This window comes from Scardinius erythrophthalmus (assembly GCF_964197995.2).
Source record: "Scardinius erythrophthalmus genome assembly, chromosome: 19".
Taxonomy (NCBI): domain Eukaryota; kingdom Metazoa; phylum Chordata; class Actinopteri; order Cypriniformes; family Leuciscidae; genus Scardinius; species Scardinius erythrophthalmus.
In genome coordinates this window covers 18,138,540-18,150,790 of record NC_138239.1, presented here as the reverse complement: position 1 = coordinate 18,150,790, position 12,251 = coordinate 18,138,540, and the positions used below count along the sequence as shown (strand labels likewise).

The window sequence follows — 12,251 nt, the reverse complement described above, 5'->3', positions numbered from 1 at the left end:
AACTAGGCAGCAGTTCAAACTTATATAGATCCGTCAATGTTCTGGAGTTGATTCGAACTGTAAACAAAAGTACTTCACAAAAATCCCAATTTTCTCATCATTTATTTCAACTCGTATGGGAAAATATGCACAAGAAGTGACATTAAAGCATGCAGACACACTGAGATACATTTTGGTGCATTTTTTAATATTTACACAAGCAGACTTTAGACGTTAGCACCATACAAAAGTCATTACAAATTTGATGATGTTATTTTTATGCATAGGTAATTCTGAGGGATTCAAAAGAGTGAATCTGAATGATTTTTTCCGTGACAACTAGTATACTAAATAAATACTCGTGACATAAAAGCTAATTGCGTAAGATCCACACAGAACCGAACTATAAATAGCTGCCAAAAAAAAGAAAAAGAGCCGAGTCAATCTCATCAGAATCCCTTTAATTACTGATTGGTGATCAGATTACCTCCTGTTGCTTCTGGCTTAACCACAGCTGCAGGAAGAAGCTTAGCTGACATTAGACCTGTGTTTATAACGCACTTTCCATCAAGGCATAAAATCAGTGGTTTTATACGGAGTGAGCATGTGCAGACTGAAAGCAGAAATGGTAAATTGTGTTTAGCATAAAGTAGCAAGAATCAGACACAGATGAATCACACTTACTGAGCGCTGACAGTTAACAAACCAGTTTCTCACAGCTCGTTGAGCTCGATTAACGTTTTTACAGCAGAAACGGAGCTGGGCGGTTTTCTATTTTTAAGAGCGGATCAATCTTAACAGATTTCTCCCTACAGTTCTATTGATCTGTATATCTCGATTCCCTCAAATCCCTTGGATAAGATTTCACAATATCAAGTAATCAGGATACTGATGCAATGTTACACGTGTCCTGTATATTAATTAAAAAAATATATACATACATACATATATATATATTCTGTCAAGGTAATATAACACAAAGTATGCCGTTTTAAATATATATACATTTTTAAAATGTGAAAAACTTTTGTGAAAAGGGTTTGTCCATTTCTTGTTTTGTGGTTTGAAACAGAACCTGTACTCTATTTGATCCATCCGCTATATATTTTCTCTGCTGTTCTACTAAAGAAAAGCCAGTTATAGTGTGTTCCTGTGTCAGCAAAGATGAGAAAATGCCCCTCAGTCTGAAGTGGCCACTGTTTTGACTGTGTAGGTACTGTACCGTGACACCTTCCAAACATGACACGTCCTAAATGCCATCATGACCGTTTAGGCTTGCGAGTTCCAAATGTTAACCTCTGAACTCTTGGTATGTTTTGTGCACTGTTCGGGTCACCCAGAGACAACCACCTCCGGTCTTTCCACCAGTCGTAGGGCCTCATGCATGCCGGCGGCTGACAGTCTGCGGTTAATATTACGGTAACGGCAGCTGAGCAGGCTTCGGTAGGTGGTGCGCAGGTCGCGGTTGAAGAAAGCATAGATGAAGGGGTTGATGAGTGAGTTGGCGTAGCCCAGCCACAACAGAGTTCTCTCCACCCACAGCGGGACACAGCTACACTCTGTGCCACAGATGAAGGGCCGGGCCGTGGACAGGAGAAAGAACGGGAGCCAGCAGACGGTGAACGCTCCTACCACCACCCCGAGCGTGGCTGCCGCCTTCTGTTCCCGCTTGAAGATGGAAATGCTCCTGCGGTCCGAGCTCCTCCTGCCCGCTCCTCGCAGGATTCGAGGCAGACACGCACACTCTTCCACTTCCCTCTGAAGCTTGATCGCAACAGTTACGCAATCCACACCCATGGGACCTACCGTCCCATCGGCCACTTCCACCTCATCCTCCTCTTCCTCCTCCTGCCCTGCACGAGGGAAGCCAGTGATGGTGTGTTTGGCAGCGCTGAGCTTGGCGGCACGGTAGATGCGGTTATACATGACCAGCATGACAGTCATGGGGATGTAAAACGCAACAGCTGTTGAGTAAATAGTGTAGCCAAAGTCCTGGCTGATCAGACACACGCGGTCATCGTTCACGTTCTGCGCCCAGCCAAAGAGCGGTGGCAAGGTGATTGACGCAGAGAGCAGCCACACTGAAAGCACCATTTTGGCCATACACCATCCGTTCTGCCTCACCGGGTATGTTAGGGGTCTGGTGATGCCCAGGTACCTGTGATAGAGGGAAAATATAGATGGAACCATGGATGGAAACATTTTTTGACATCAATTTAAACTAAATAAAAAATAAGAAGTGTTGCCTTGGCAACTATAGCTGAAATAAAATACGATTAGGTTTTCTCTAATTTATTTTATTTCAATGAATATTTTATGTTTTTTTTGTTATAGTTTTAGTTAACTTAAAATAAAATAAAACTGTAAAATGATGGTTGATTGTTAGTGAATAATAGGCTACCTAATGGATTCACTAATGCCTAGCCATCCCTAGGTCCAGATTGAAACACCGGGTGATCGAGCTTTTTCTATTGCTGGTCCAACACTCTGGAACAATCTCCCTGTGGCCATCCGAACAGCACCATCTCTTTTTGTTTTTAAATCTATGCTTAGATCCTATTTTCTTGAACAGATCCTGTTAGTCTAAAATATGTTATGTAATTGTATTTTATCCCTTTGTAAAAAATGTATGTAAACCCATGGTTGTTTTCAAATGTGCTTTATAAATAAAGAAAAGAAAGAAAGAAAGTATCAATAAACTGATCATCATTATGATGAACATAATCAGTCCACTGTTAAGAAAACTCACCGGTCGATGCTGATAACGCAAAGGGTCATGATGGACGCGGTGCAGCACATCACATCCATGGCTATGAACACGTTACAGAAGAACTTGCCAAAAATCCATCGGCCACCGATCAGGTCCGTGATGCTGACGAACGGCATCACCGCGAGCGCAACGGAGAGGTCCGCGAGCGCGAGGGACACGATCAGATAGTTGGAGGGCTGCCGTAGCTTCTTCACAAAACACACGGAGATGACCACGAGCAGGTTCCCGCAGATGGTTATGAGTGTGAGCATAGTCAGCACCCCACCGATCAGCACCTTCTCGACCTCTCCGTAGCTGAGGATCTGCTCCGCGCAGCGCGTGCCGTTTGCCACCTCCATCATCTCCAGTAGGATCGGCGAGCTGGAGGGCTTCATATCCAAGGAACCGGAGGCCGTAGACACTGACATTTCTCCAGACTCGTCTGCAATTTTGAATAGTCGAGGGACGAGGATCTCCGAGATCATTATACCGTTAGATGTTTCAACACATGCACATGTCTCTCTCGTGCGCTCCTCGGCCATGAAGGGCTTCATAGTTTGTCCGTGGCTTTGCGCGACACTAGTTCTGTTGGTATCGCCCAGCACCATGCCGTGCTCCTTATATTCATGAACTTTTCAGAGAAACCGATGATGGCACGAGACCACAGCTGCGCGCGCAAAGACTGATGCGCATCCGATTAGCGTTCAATCACTGACGCGCGGCTAATTTCTCTATTTTTAGAGGAGATCATTGGTGATTCGTCATTGTCGCACACCATGTTCCGACAAAAACAGAGAAGTTTGTCATGTTGTTTTTATGCAAGTGATCTAGCAAGCTGGTGTCAGTCTATTATCCTTCACAACAACAAATAAGAATTTGGAAGATAATAGGCCTAACTTATTTAATACACGATGGCAGTTTATAATCGTGATAAATTGTTGTAATTGATATATATTACAGTAACATAATATATCAACATTTTGTGTCTGATGTAAAATCAACAATATATCCCTAATTAGTGTTACAGCCTGTACAGTTTTAGTAAAATAAAAACATTTTCAATTTTGTCAGTAAAAATTGTGGTAGGCTAATCAAATAAATATTTTGCCATCATCACCATCCAGCACACCTTTATTTCATTTTTAACGTTTTAATTAAAAATGGTATGCTAACCATAGGACACTTTAACTGGAAAAAAAAAATTAAGAAAAAAAAAACAATGAAAAAATAAATAAAATTGAAAATAACAATAAAAACTATTCTATAATAGTTATAATATAATAAACTATAATAATTGTTATTATTCGCTCTGAATGTCTCTAATATTAATTAGGTCTCTAATATATTAATATCAGGAATATCTGTGGGTCTAATACTGCAAAGTGTGCTACAATCCCAAAATCACTTTTTAGCATTAAAATAATAATAGGAATAAAATAACATTATTCCACAGAAACCAGACGGAATATCATTAGCCTACTCTTCTGTTCAATCCTGAAATTTTATTTAGAAACAAGCTGCACTGTCGCCTCCTAGTGGCAAAATAAATATATATACATACCTATATATATCTATATACAAACGTCAAAGGCGCTACCCAAACACATACTTCATAATCACACAAACACATAATCACAAGATTACAGCTGCGCGCATGAGACACATTTGAACAATGTTTTTTCTCTCTCTCTATTTTCTTTCTAAGACACATGTGTGCTCTTGAGAGTAACTGAAATCATAAATTGACCAAAATGGCATTGGGACATTTTAAGAGTCCCTTAATTGTCTAAATGCTTTTTAGGGCTGTTCAATGACTATGCTACATTGGCTTCTACTGATAGTAAGCCTAAAGTTGCAAATGTAGGCTATTTCTGGCTTATTAGAAACTTTAGTATTAGTCGTACATTTTAAATATAGCCTATATAGCCTACATAAAATACAATGTGATTTTTATAGGCCTAGCTACAATCATAATTGACAAACTAGATGTAGGCCTAATCTTTGTAGCCTACTACCTTTAAAAAAAGGTAGCTTTTTTTTAATGCCATCAGAATTGAAATTACTCCCAACATCTAGTACGGAAACACGCACGATAATACAAGTTACAAAACTAGTTTGTTGTGTAAGCGTCCTTCTGCCGCCCATAGAGGGCAGTCAATACAAATTCACGTGCGTCTGATTTTGGTGAGGAGTCATGGCTGCTGTGGCGCTTGTGCAGGGAGCAAGCAGAGGTCTGGGCTTAGACTTCTGCAGATATCTACTCTTAAACAAATCTCCAGCAGCCGTTATCGCGACATGCAGAAATCCGGACGCCGCACAACATCTGACAGAGCTGAGCGCGCAGCACGCGGGCAGGATGACTGTACTGAAACTGGATGTCAACAGGGAAGATGACATCAAAAGAGCAGCTGAAAGTGTCAAATCTACCTTTGGGAAAGTGGATTTGATCATTAATTCTTCAGCTATGCTTCATCCATCCGGTAAAGGAGAAACAAGTTTACGGGACGTGTCCGCTCAGGTGACCAATGGACCTTTTAATCAGTATTGAAATAATAGGCTACGTTGTGGGGCATATTCAAATGTTGTGGACGTTAAAAAAAAAATTAACATTTTTTTTTTAAACAGGGAACCATTTCCACTTTGGTCACTAATACGGTGGGTCCTCTAGTGATGGCCAAATATTTTGTCCCCTTGCTTCAGAAGGGAACAGGGGCGTTTGGCCAGCAGCCCCCAGAGAAAGGGAAACAGCACAGTGGCATCATTGTGAACATGACTGCTAGAGTGGGATCTATAGGAGACAATGGTTTGTATCCCTATACAAAACAGTTCAAGTGCAAGTTTTTCTCCATTAGGTTTACAGGTGCGTATCCTAAATAAATAGCCTAATTTTGTGATATTTTAAATATCAATCAAACGCATTAAAGTCAGTAATATTTTTTTTTCAAACGCTACTTTATGTTGTTTATCTCGCAAAGTCACAAACTGCCCATTCTAGGAAAGACACAAAATAAATCTATCTTGGGTCACTACGAATAAAGCATTAAAGGGATAGTTCACTTTGAAATTAAATTTTGGTATGTTTTAGCTTACCTCAAGGGCATTCAAGATGTAGGTGTCTTTTTTTACGCAGTAGTTTAAATTTTTATATTTTTAGGTCAAACCGTTCTTGTCTGTCATACATATAATGCAGGTCTATGGTCACTGTCTCAAAGAGCATGCACAGAGTCCAAATTAAAACAATTCCCCATCGTCCAAATTAAACAATTCCCCATCGTAAGTACACATTGATGGCCTAAGACACGAAACGAGCGGTTTGTGTGAGAAAACGAACAGTATTTATATCGTTTTTTTACCTCTTATACACAGCCACGTCCAAGTGATCTGAGGGCTCGCATCCTGGTGTGTGACGTGTACGCAGACTGGTGCATAGATATATACACTAGATGTCGCCTTAAAGACATTCGTTCCAATGAACTGCCTTAGACAAGGCGACATCTAGTGTATATATCTATGCACCAGTCTGCGTACACGTGAGATGGTCCTCAATGCGGAACATGAAATCCACGGGGAGGAGTCGGATCCAGATCCAACTCCTCCCACCTTACATATACCTAAACCTACCCATCTCCACCCCCTGATCCCTAAACCTACCCATCTCCACCCCTTAATCCCTAAACCCACCCCTAAACCTACCAATCTCCACCCCTTATATCTGGATCCAACCGGATCTTGTGTACTGCATTGAGGTGCTACTGGTACACGTCACACACCAGGATGCGCGCCCTCAGATCACTTGGACATGGCTGTGTATAAGAGGTAAAAGCGATATAAATACTGTTCGTTTTCTCACACAAACCGCTCGTTTTGTGTCTTAGGCCATCAATGTGTACTTACGATGGGGAATTGTTTAATTTGGACTCTGTGCATGCTCTTTGAGACAGTGACCATAGACCTGCATTATACGACTGACAGACAAGAACGGTTTGACCTAAAAATATCAAAATTGAAACTACTGTGGAAAAAAAGACACCTACACCTTGGATGCCCTTGAGGTAAGCTAAAACATACCAAAATTTAATTTCAAAGTGAACTATCCCTCTAACAGTCGCGTCCGTTACTGTAAAACTCTATTTTTGCGTGATGCTGCACGGACGCACGCCAGTAGGTGTCAGTATAAGTGAGTGTAACACTGGCCAGATAGGTCTGACTGCAGAGCCGCAGAACCATACTTCATAGCAGTGTGAGGACGACAGCGCCAGCCTAACAGTCTGATGCCGGAACTGCATACCATACATATCCACCTTACATATACCATACCTAAACCTACCCATCTCCACCCCCTGACACCTAAACCTACCCATCTCCACCCCCTGACACCTAAACCTACCCATCTCCACCCCTTAGATGCTTTTACCCCGCACACTTCCGGCATCAGACTGTTAGGCTGGCGCTGTCATCCTCACACTGCTATGACGTATGTTTCTGCAGTTGGTTAATATTGCAAGATTCTCATCTGTGGCTTTCAAGTCCTTCCAAAAAGTGTATAGTTATTAAAAATAATTTGTTAGGCTAAGGATTACATACCGAGCTACTAGCAGTCTTCTTTATTTACAAGTGCAAAAAAGTGCTCAGTGCATTTTAAAAATTCAACAAATGTTTCGGTCACGCAGGACCTTCCTCAGTACTACCTTTAATATTTCAAAAATTAATTTTATGGAATTATTCAATAAGCTAAATATAATCAATTTTTGTTGTACAAATTAAGTATGTGCATATGTTACATAATCTACATTATACTCAGGCAGACAGCTGCAGGTGTCACTACTGGAGGTGCCACAACAAAAAGAGACATGTCAGTTTTAGTGACACAGGCCAACTGGCATGTGCCAATGGATTGCGTCATGTGCCACTTGCATAGCAATTTGCTTTATGCTGTCAGACACATGATTTATTACATCGCTGAGTTAATGTGTACAACATTATTATTCATAATTCGATACAATTATTTTTGAAACGTTAATACGTTATTCGTAGTGACCCATGATAGATTTATTTTGTGTCTTTCCTAGAATCGGCAGTTTGTGACTTTGCGAGATAAAAAACAAAGTAGCACTGGTATTACAAAACATTCGGTGGCACATACCAATCAAATACAGACGTGACACAAATAACACGTTTAAAAAATATTACTGACTTTAATGCGTTTAATTGATATTTAAAACTATCACAAAATTAGGCTATTTATTTAGGATTTTGTGTCACAATTACGTCAGTATAGGTGCTCGATTCAACTGTCAGTCACTACTGGAGGTGCCACAACATACACTGACATGTTCCGCGACTCGGTGTCAGTCAGGTGTCATGTCAGTGTCAGTGTGTCACGATAATGCCAATACGCATAGTGACATGTGCCACTGGCTTCTGTGCGTCAGATGCCATGTCACTTAAAGTCCCCATGAAATCAAAATTGACCCTATTTACTTTGTTAGCGCATATTACTAGTCTTGTGGTGAACAATTAATCCGTGCAAGAAAATATTTAAAAAAAAAAATTTTTACCATGGTAATCTTTAATCAAAATCTGAAAATGCCCCTCCCCTCTGCATTGGAGGACCTTCTCTGATGACGTAGGTTTGAGGAATTGGTTTGGGCAACGCTTAACCACTCCCCTCAAACCGTTAGTCTGCTATGAGCAGAGATGGAGAGGAGGAGCGCTAGAGTAAAACCCTGCCCTCTGTTCAATATTCCTTTTCACTGGGAAATACGTCATAACACTGGAGAAAAGTCGTTTGCAACTTCCGGTTCACGGGGACTTTAATGTTAATACTGCTCCTGGAGAGAAAATAATCCAAAGTTCAAAAATAAAAGTACACATATGGATTTTAATTTTCTAGGAGCCCTGAAGACCTTGGCTGAATCTGAAATCGCCCCCTATACCCATAAAATAGAGCATTACATGAGGGGACAGCCATTTGTAATGGTGTCCGAAACCATAGTGGATGTTATCGAGTGCACTCATTCAATTGGAGGGATATAAATCTTGTGAGGAGTCATCAAACAAAACCAATAAAATATAATTACAAAATAATAATATAAATTCACACATCATAATTTTAAAGGGATAGTTCACTCCAAAATAAAAATTCACTCTTCCAAAGTTTATTTGGAAGTTGTTCCAAACCTTTATTAATTACTTTGTTCTGCTTAACACAAAAGAAGATATTTTGAAGAATGTTTGTAACCAAACAATTGTGGGGCACCATTGACTTCCATAGTATTTTTTTCCTTCATACTATGGAAGTCAATGGTGCCCCACAGCTTTTTAGTTACAAACATTTTTCTTTTTTTACAGTCTATGGTCTGTGCATGACACTTGCAGTGTTTACCGAGCTTTGATGATGGATGATCTGAAAATAAGTTGACTATTAAAAAGAAAAGCCTAATATCAGTTTACCAAAAACATAAATGAAATATATGAAATTTGTTACAGTTATTATTTTGGAATAAATGTAAAAATTCTTAAAAAGCACTTGATGAGAAACTTAAAAAAGCAACTTGATGAGGAAATATATTTTGTTTTGATAAATATAACATTAATTACACTGTTAATGTAAAAATACAAAATAGAATTGGACTGGTTGTTTTTGTTTATTTGATAGTATAAGTAATGCTTATTTAAACTGTTTAAATGTTGTTGTTTTTTTAATTTACATTAATTTACCTCATTTGCCTCCTCAACTGCATGAGCTTCAGATCAATAACTTTATGAAAAAATTACGCTGTCAAAAATCAGATGAACTTGTGTGGAAAACTGATGATTTGAAAAGTTACCTGTACTTGAGCTTAAGTTTATTCTACCAATTACCTGATTAGGGCCCTTCAAATATGACAATAATGAAACAAATGTTACATTTGTCTTATTTTTTAAGAAACTCATGCACACATTTTCCACAATGTTTTATATCCTCATTTAAGTCTGTTTCTCAAAATAAAACATTTTAGAGCAGGGCCCAAATTATTTACTCCTACTAACATATAATTATAGCTACATGCTAGAAGTGACTTCAGATGAAATTAACTTATTTACAGCCACATCTGGACTATTTCTGTCTTAACAGCCTGAAGCTTACCACTCTGTTGGTTTATATTTCTGTCTACAGCTCTTGGAGGCTGGTACAGCTATAGGATGTCTAAAGCTGCCTTAAACATGGCCACCAGAAACCTGTCCATTGAGCTGGGACGAGGGCGATCTAAAATTGTGTGTGTATCCCTGCATCCTGGAACCGTGAATACAGATTTGTCTCGGCCCTACCATCGAAACGTACCCGAGGACAAGCTGTTTAGCGCAGAATACTCTGTCCAATGCCTTATGAACATAATAGACAATCTAAACATTGACAAAACAGGGAAAGCCTATGCATGGGACAGCAATGAAATACCTTGGTAAACAGTCACATCGAAAACAACAGCGTTGTGTCTACCTTATTTTAATATAAGGTGTATAACAAAATAATGCTGAAACAAATAATCAGGCAATGTAAATCTAGCACAGAAAATAAATGTTTGCATATTAATAAAACTCTGGGATTTAAAATTGACTGTTGGTTTTTTTAGAGAGACACACATGCATTCCAGGAAGACTAACGGATGTCACAGCAGATAAAAAAGCTTATCATAAATTTCACAATATAAAACATCATAAGAATCCACTTGTATTTTTATGTTTGTGATATAACAGTATCAGTTTTTACCGCTTTAAAGTCTATAAGCTTAGAGCAAATGTTTAATAAATGACATTTTTAAACATGTTTGGTGTTTTCTTCATTTCTGAATTCTTTTGTTTGGATCCAAGAAAACATTGATGTTTGTGTTGCCTTATAGAGGTATTCAGTTTTCCTCAAAGATGTCCAGTTCTTTAGTATCTTTCCAAGTAGTTGTTGAGGTCACTGGTGTCACATTAACAGCAGTTTCCTAAATGATTTGGCTCCTCTCACTCTTGTAGCTATTTTGGCATGTAAAAAGTACCACGCACTGTACTTTCCAGAAAATGTTCACAGTGAATGAAATGACATTTGATGGTGCAATTGTTCCGCTGGTCTAAAGCTAACTGAACTGACCAAAGTCAGTTAACACTGTGGTGTGTGGAGACTTAAAATTGACTTATTTTGTCTCTGGTTATTGTGGTATTTACTGGTCTCTGCCACTCAGTCAACTGTCTTTTCTCTCCATAGGTGACCGAGCCAATTGAGCAATCACAAAGGAAAATAAAATACAAATTGCAACATTTATTATTATAAGATAATGGTGTGAAAAATCAGAAACTGTAGATTGATGTGTAAATGTGTCTTTCTGTGGCAGGGTGGCCGCGGGTCCTTAAAAAGTCTTAAAATGTCTTAAATAAAGTTTTCCTAATAAAAGGCCTTAAAAAGTATTAAAATGTCTTAAATTCAGATTCGATAGGTCTTAAATATTTCTGGTCACGTTACCGCAAAAATTTCTCCAGTCTGACGGACCTAATGTCCGTCAAGTGAAGCATCGAATCGCCAGAATGATTCAGATTTTATTACATAAACAGCTATTGATAATGAAATATGACCTTTGCGATAGCCTGTAGTTGATAATAATATAGGCCTACCTAATGTACTGACGGTAACAATGTTGCGCTGTTGAGGCTCGTGCAGTTATTTATAACATTTTATAGTTAAGAAACAATATATAGCCTAGGCTACACGCGACCAAAGAGCTGTTTGCCTGAATGCCATCAAGATTGAAACCGAGACTGATTTCATAACAGTTCAATAAACAAATAGTTAAAATTAAGTCACTTACATTTCAGACGCAATGACTGTTTTTGTTCTGTTTCAGCAGCGAAAATAGTCCCAAACAAAGATCACTGCAGAACCATAGCGCATCTCACAGCAACACTTGTTGCATTACTGAATGATTCAGCGTTTTGAACGAATCGGTTGAGTCAAATATTCAATGACCCATTCATAAACTGCCTCATTCTGAATAAATCAGCCGTTTGAACGAATCGTTTGAATTAATGACTCAATGACTCGCTCATTAACACGGTCGCCTGCCGCCTCCTACTGGCGGTTTAGTTTCATAAAGTCTCATTCTTTTCAACATTTCTTATTTGTATTCAAAAATATTTAAAATAATCTCATTTAATACAGTTATAATTTTTCAATGTAAATTATTTAATTTGATTGGTAACAGCCTAGTGTCTTATTATTTTAATTGAATATATTGATCAAATTTAAGAATTTGAAATGAAAGATGGAGCATACATTTAATAAAATTAGGGGAAAAATGCCCTTTAATAAAAGGTACAAAAAATGAGTGTGAGTGTTTTCAAACAGTTATGTAATGAAACATTGACAATTTAAGTTTGAAGGGAGTAAAGCCTCTGTTTAGGCTATTAAGGAAATGCAATTTTGCCAAAAGAAGATAAATATTTTAAATACATTTTTTAAATCTTTTATTATAAATAAATGTTCATTTTAAATCAGCCTACTTCA

General features: G+C 38.6%; 2 protein-coding genes across 2 annotated transcripts; one reads left to right on the top strand and one right to left on the bottom strand.

The window, feature by feature from the left end:
* Nucleotides 1-1,045: 1,045 nt before the first annotated feature.
* htr7a (5-hydroxytryptamine (serotonin) receptor 7a) lies at nt 1,046-3,336 on the bottom strand (the record flags this gene model as incomplete). The annotated part of the gene is made up of 2 exons (XM_081393960.1): nt 1,046-2,137; nt 2,729-3,336. 2 exons carry the CDS (start codon nt 3,334-3,336, stop codon nt 1,312-1,314), a joined length of 1,434 nt encoding a protein of 477 aa, XP_081250086.1. The 3' UTR covers nt 1,046-1,311.
* A 1,528-nt stretch (nt 3,337-4,864) lies between these two features.
* LOC308707636 (C-signal) lies at nt 4,865-10,785 on the top strand. Its single transcript, XM_081394242.1, has 3 exons — nt 4,865-5,246; nt 5,354-5,531; nt 9,888-10,785. Exons 1-3 carry the CDS (start codon nt 4,923-4,925, stop codon nt 10,172-10,174), a joined length of 789 nt encoding a protein of 262 aa, XP_081250368.1. The 5' UTR covers nt 4,865-4,922; the 3' UTR covers nt 10,175-10,785.
* The last annotated feature ends 1,466 nt before the right edge of the window (nt 10,786-12,251 follow it).

Excerpts from the sequence above, each read along its gene's own strand:
- LOC308707636 (XM_081394242.1), top strand. The coding sequence starts at position 4,923 with ATGGCTGCTGTGGCGCTTGTGCAGGGAGCAAGCAGAGGTCTGGGCTTA. Across the intron at positions 5,247-5,353 it reads TACGGGACGTGTCCGCTCAG|GGAACCATTTCCACTTTGGT; the intron begins GTGACCAATGGA and ends TTTTTTAAACAG. Across the intron at positions 5,532-9,887 it reads GGGATCTATAGGAGACAATG|CTCTTGGAGGCTGGTACAGC; the intron begins GTTTGTATCCCT and ends TTCTGTCTACAG.